Source organism: Leptinotarsa decemlineata, unplaced genomic scaffold (assembly GCF_025532065.1).
Source record: "Leptinotarsa decemlineata unplaced genomic scaffold, Ldec_3_MD MMD2_tig00004307_RagTag_RagTag, whole genome shotgun sequence".
Lineage (NCBI taxonomy): Eukaryota > Metazoa > Arthropoda > Insecta > Coleoptera > Chrysomelidae > Leptinotarsa > Leptinotarsa decemlineata.
This window is the reverse complement of record NW_027412606.1, coordinates 5,394,279-5,400,865: the sequence shown is the minus strand read 5'-3', so window position 1 is coordinate 5,400,865 and position 6,587 is coordinate 5,394,279. Positions and strand designations below refer to the sequence as shown.

The 6,587-nt window shown below is 34.0% G+C and overlaps 1 protein-coding gene across 1 annotated transcript; it reads right to left on the bottom strand.

Annotated features, from left to right (window-relative positions):
* Positions 1 to 401: 401 nt before the first annotated feature.
* LOC141483875 (uncharacterized) lies at positions 402 to 2,052 on the bottom strand. The gene is made up of 3 exons (XM_074178828.1): positions 1,534 to 2,052; positions 1,253 to 1,474; positions 402 to 1,195 (listed from the first exon to the last, which is right to left on the bottom strand). The coding sequence occupies exons 1-3, from the start codon at positions 1,702 to 1,704 to the stop codon at positions 548 to 550; spliced, it is 1,041 nt and encodes a 346-aa protein (XP_074034929.1). The 5' UTR covers positions 1,705 to 2,052; the 3' UTR covers positions 402 to 547.
* Positions 2,053 to 6,587: the final 4,535 nt, after the last annotated feature.

Sequence of the window (6,587 nt, the reverse complement as noted above, 5' to 3'; positions counted from 1 at the left end):
ATTGATGATTCAATTAAAATGTGTAGCTTCAAAATAGCTATTTATGTTATGCGTGTTAAACGTAAGGTTTTATTTTGTGAGTGAAAAAGTTAACTTTTTTCATCGAATATTTTTATCGAATTTGCCGGGAACTGGCCGTGTCATGTGAGCCTAATCACCTGGTTACCAAGAAATAGTATTGTTTACAGCTGACGCGTTTTATTTGAAGTCACATTTAGAGTTCTTGCCGGTGTAACAGAATTCAAATGTATCTATATCTATTGTTCATAATATAACTCCCTTGAAAATTTAATAATTATGTTACGTTTATTGCTATTTGGTCAAAAAATCGTCTTAAAAATACTTTTAACACTAGTGTTGGAAATATGTTTAACGCACTACTTTGTGAACATCATCTTTTATTTCTGACCGGGATATTATAAGCTTATATCGTCATAGTTACGCTATCAATAAAGAGGGTCATAACTCCCTTGGGACATTATAGATTTTATAATTCCCTCTACCTTTCACAAGTAAAAATAAATAGAAATGAAAACTGAACCATATTTTATTTATTCACGTCATTACAAATAATAAATGTACAATTTTGAAATGTTCCCTGAAAATTACTTCCGCCACTGGAAACAATTTCTTCTTTTGTATGGCTGGAGCTTCTGTTCACTACAGTCGAGGTACCTGCCTCTTCTGATGACAAAGTAGACAACATACGCGCCGTTTTATTTCTCAATTCGATGCTATCCTCCAAATACCCCTCCGCCACCGTGGAACTTTTCCAACCTCCGTGTCTTTTTAAGTTAGTCATAGTTGCTCCTGCATTGGCTAGAGCAGTAGCAGAAGTGCGACGAAGGCAATGTCCCATATAGGAAGATGAGTTTGGCAATCCTAAATGCATTGCGATTTTGCTGGGGATTTTCCCAAACATGTTTTTTCCAATTGGCTGAGATGTACATTTATTTTGTCGGAAGCTCAAAAAAAATCGTTCAATACCTTTAGGACGCAAAGACATATAAAGTCTTAATAAAGGCAAAGCGCAGAACTCTTTTTCATCCACAACTGTAAATTTCTTCGATACACCAGTTTTACTTTCCGGTACGTTCACTACCATAACGGAATCCCGGTCCTCTATATCCGATATCTTCATATTCAAAAGTTCCTGACTTCTGCATCCTCCAAAATAACCCATAATCAAAACAACCTATAACAAAAAAAAGGAAATAAATACACACAAAAAGGAAAATAAGAAAAAAATTACCTTATGCAATAAATGAATATCATTAGGAGCGTCCTTTAGGAATCTGATAACATCTTTAGGAGATAAAACAGCAGACTTTTTCGGCTTATAACTCTTACTCTTCCGTTTCAAAAAAGCCTGTAGTTCATTGAACTTGGTGATATCTCGTTTCTCATGTATAGTCACCATCGATTTTAGCATTGACCATTTAGTCCATAAAGAATTCGGACTATACGTTTCTGACTGAAACGAATAAACACAATTACTACCAAATCTACAAAAAAAAATAGAAAATTCCTTACCAGTTCTTGAAAATATGCCAGAAATACAGTTTCAGTGACATCTTTTGGCATAACATTTTTCCGTGTCAGCCAGTCCAGATATATCTTGTATTCTTTTTGGTATACGGCTTCACTTTTCGATGGAATTAATGATTCTCTTGCTTGTTCAGCTTTTTTCAAAATATCCTCCATTATATTTGGGGTAGAAAACACGTTTTCACCGCAAACACAGCTTGATAACAAAGTTCTGTTTATAAACAAGTAACATAGCAACAACCTAGCAACAAGAAAACTCTACTATAATCAACGGTACCTGATTCTAATATACCGGGAAGGTAATAAATTGGTACATTTTTCCGTTTCAAAAATGAACAAAATTTTATTGAAATCGGTCAGAAATAAAATTATCTATGTACCACGGGAATTAATGAGCCTTAATAACCTCAGGCAATTGCTGTCCCTCGGGCCAGAGGCCCTCGGGACGCAAACTTTGCCATCGGTAATTAAGGCCCTCCTAATTCCCTTGATACATAAATAACTATTAATTCTATTCACAACCATTAAAAATGTCACTCTTAATGACATCTAGACCTCTAAGTAGTCGCATCACTTCCCATAAGAGCGACTGTAGACGAAATGTTAATTCTTGTGCATTAACAGAACATGTTAATTCGGAGGATCATAAAATGAATTTTGAAAATCCAAATATTTTAGATAGAGAAACCAATACAACGAAAAGAATATTTTTGGAAATGATACATATTAATAACAAAGAACATTCAATGAATAAACGAACTGATATTGATAGTCATAGCAAAATTTACACGTACCTACTGAAATATGATAGAGAAAATAAAAAATCTAGTAATTCGAGTATCATTCAGAATTTTCCCACTTGACATTGTCAGCCAAAATTTTTATCAACTGTCATTTATTAATGTTTTTCTATCTGTTTTTGAACCATTTTATATTTTATTCTCACGTTAGTAAGTTCTCCATATTTATATATTTTTTACAAGATATATAATCTTATTATTGTAGTTGTCCTGACGAAGGTGTGAAATATACCGAAAGCTTGACATATAACAAAGAGTTTTCTTTGTAACAGCCCAGCTATTGACTGCAATCTCACGAATTAAATCGATTTATAGTTAATCCAGTCACTAATTATTCTGTTATAAATATATATATATATATATATATATATATATATATATATATATATATATATATATATATATATATATATATATATATATATATATATATATATATATATATATATATATATATATATTATGCTAGTCTTTTATACTCATTTGACCAAAATAAGGTACCGGCTTCACAAAAGTTACAGAATCGTGGAATGAGGATTATTTTACAAGTGAATAGGTATTCTAGTATATCAAAAATGTTAAGTACATTGCTGTGGCTGTCTAATTCCCAGAGACTGTACGAGTTGGCAATGATATTAATTTTCAAACTAACACATAACTTGCTTCCAACTTATTTTGAAGAATTCTGTATACATAAATCTCAAATCCATAACCACTCAACAAGAGCGAGTAGCTCCGAAAAATTCCACCTTCCTCGAACTAATTTGACTAGTACGATGAAGTACTATATAAAGGTTTGAATGAGTATAACAAACTTCCACTTTCGTTGAAAGATTCAGTAAATGTTTTCCAATTGAAAAAAAAATAATGAACTAAATAAAATATCATCCTTGATTTTCTTTTTTCTGTTTGGTAATATATTTATTATGTATATCCTCATGTTGAAACCATTCTGGAATCATTGAAAAATGGTTTTAATTTTTTTTTTCTTCTACTATATCATCATTTTTGTTATTTATGTCATTTCTTTATATATTTTTTAAATAATGTATGTATATCAGGATGTCCTAAAGAAATCAATCAATATTATTACAAAAAAAAAGTGTGCTGCTGCTGACGCAGCAGAGGGTACTGGTCAACAGAAGAGCTCTAATCCTGCTTCATGAAAACACTTGTCCGCACGTTTAAATTGAATAAATAACCTCCGAGTTATCTCCGTTTAAAGTATACTCATGAAAACAGACAAAACTTCTGAAACAACCTGACAAAGTAGTAATGATACACTGTATGACTAAATAGAAGGCTATCGTAATGAAAACAGCCGAAAATTATTATTATTTGTCTTTGAAACTATTTTAATCACAATATAAAATGAATCTCAGATGTAATCTAAGTTTCCTAACAGTTTTACTCATTACATGAGCAAATCATCTCAATGTTTTAAATGACTGAATTTGCATGCACCTCACTTTTCATAAAACTCCCACAATTTGTTGTTTATAAACAAGAAATGGTTGGTTGCGATCTGCAAACGAATTCGCTGTTTCGCAAAGGACAAAATGATAATGGTCCAGGGTAATAGGCGGAAAGTGTTCATTGAAGTTAAATGTTTCCTACCATAATTCGTCGTCAAACGTGTTGATTACTCCTCTTCCTCCAAGGAGGATATGCAATAATGGGATGCATTTCGAGCGAGTGATTTCACCATCATCTGTCATGATAACCCCGCTAGTTTTGACACTTACATTTCTTTACTATATTATTCGAGGTCTCCAATCGCTAATCTTCATTGTGTATAGCAGCGATAGTGGATATTAACTATCTAAACGTCGTGTCGTCCTGAAGTAACTTGGTTTGAAATCTTTTCTCTATCTTTTTCCCATCTTTCACTTTCATTTCACTTCATCATGATTTACACAGTTGGGTGAAAGAACAATGAATATTATTGGAGTTTTATCCCAACATCAAACCGTTATTTTAACACCTCGACACGTGTTTCTGTCAGCAAGTGATCATCTTCAAGAGGAAGATTAAACTAGAAAACTAGTTTGCTTTATGCAAACAAGTATCGAGGGGTTAAAATAACGGTTTGGTGTTGGGAAAAACTCCATTAATATTCATCACTACACCAAAGGTTCCAAACAGTGCATCACAAGTGAAAGAACAATGGTGGTCAGATCTCACAATTACTGAACCTCGTCTTTTTGACATCTTGTGAGGAATAAGTACAAAGTTTCAATTCAATATATGAAATTCGATGTCAATAAAGACGTTAATTATCATTATTATTATCATTATTTTTCCCTAAGGTTGCACTAGTCGGACCCTATCTCAGAAGCCTCGACAACTTCGTGAGGGCACACCAGTATTATCAACCAATGACCACTCCCCAACTCCGTGGAATAAGTGGTCATTGGGTCCGCGTCGATGGATCGGTAGACGTGGCGAAATGAACTGGCCACTTCGTTGTTGCGATCTAACTCCACTGGACCTTGCCAAGATGACAAGGTTGTCTGCATGAGCTTGAAGATCTACTTTTCTTCTGTCGAGGGCAGCCCCTGTTGACCCTGAACTTAAAGGTCTTACCTTGAAGAGTCTTAGTTGCAGTTCTGTTCACCAGCAAGGCATAGATCCAGCCAGTTTATGTCGATTCTATATCTTTCCCAGCCAGAGACGATCCCATAGATTTAGGTAGTGTATTGTTATATGTTCCTTCAATATCAAGAAATTCAGCAATCTCCTTGTTGTCGAATGATTGGTAGATTTTCTCTACAAGGTTGTTTAATGCTAAATATGTCGATTTGCTAGTTTGATAAGCATACTGGTGTTTATTCAAGGGGGATGCGTCCGTCCAGTACAGTCTCAATTCCTTCCCACATGAACGATGTAAGTCTGATTGGTCTTACCGATTTAGGGTGTGGGTCTCTCCTACCCACTTGAGGTATATATACCACCCTTGCTGCCACCCAAATGGGTGGTATATAGTTCCACGCCATACTAGCTCTATACAATTTTGTGAGAATAGGTAAAATTATGTTCAGTCCGTTTTAAAAAAGAGCTGGAAAAATAGCATCCTCCCTTAGGGGGTTGAATAAACAGTTGAATAATTTCATATATTGGAATTGATCTGTTTCTGGATTTTTCGTTTGCATTCATAATTACGTAGGGAATGAATTTATCGGTTTCCTTAGGACCTGACTGGATAATTGCTAATTACTTAGGAACAGTTGATCCGATTTCCAAAAGTGAAACAGTGTTGGTTGAAGAATTAAATTTATTACCTATCAAACGAGTTATGATAGAACTGGCTCTCTTTCTATTCGGAAAAAACGTTGATCGCGTCTTCTCGGTGACGACAGATGCAACACTTTTTGCAAAAAAATACTTAAAATTATACCATTATCGGACCTTGATTTCTTGCGGGAAGAACTGTTCACTTCCACAGAGTATACGTTCTTACTTAAATCATTTTCATGAAACATTATGTAAGTCTAGCAAAATATAACTTCCTGTTTTTATATTGCTGAGCGATTTGTCTTCTTTCCGGGATGTATACTCGTATTATTTAAATTGTCGAATAGCTCAATTGTTCAAAGAACTATCATGAAAACTAAACGAAACCGAATTGAACTGAACTGATCCAATAATTTGTTTTAATGGTCCATCTTGGAACAGAATGGGACCAAACGTTATCGTTGGATGAGAAAGGTCAATGAAGAAAGAAGTTATTTAAAATATTCTCATCGGGTAGGTATTGACAGTACAGGCAAAATTAATATGATACATCGTTTAATAATTGCGCCTAGATGAATGATGACTACATGTAGGTTAGAGGTGAGTGGATACGGTTTATTTTCATTCATAGACAAGAAAACCAAAGAAATAGGTGATTTTTTCATTGAAACAGGAGGCGATTTGCTTTTGGACACCAAACAAGACAATATCGAACTGTGAAAAATCGGGAATTTCAATCAACCTTCAAAAGCACCTCCTGTTATCGATATCGAAAGTGTACCATTGGTACGTAGAACCTTCTTACTTCAAAGTTTGGTGTGAAAAATCAAATATAAGAAGTTTCTACGGTTTTTTCCCAATAAGTATATTGTAGAAGAAATATATGGAACTCAAATTATGAAATTTTAAAGTTTTGAAGTATCATTGTCGCAATTCATCGAGGTGGTGTGATAATTCTAGGAACAGTTCCTTCTGCCCACAAGCTCATTATATCCCAGTATGAGA

Coding starts and splice junctions, on each gene's coding strand:
- LOC141483875 (XM_074178828.1), bottom strand. CDS start 1,704: ATGGAGGATATTTTGAAAAAAGCTGAACAAGCAAGAGAATCATTAATT. Junction 1,475..1,533: donor TGGCATATTTTCAAGAACTG/GTAAGGAATTTT, acceptor TATTCGTTTCAG/TCAGAAACGTATAGTCCGAA. Junction 1,196..1,252: donor ATATTCATTTATTGCATAAG/GTAATTTTTTTC, acceptor TTTTTGTTATAG/GTTGTTTTGATTATGGGTTA.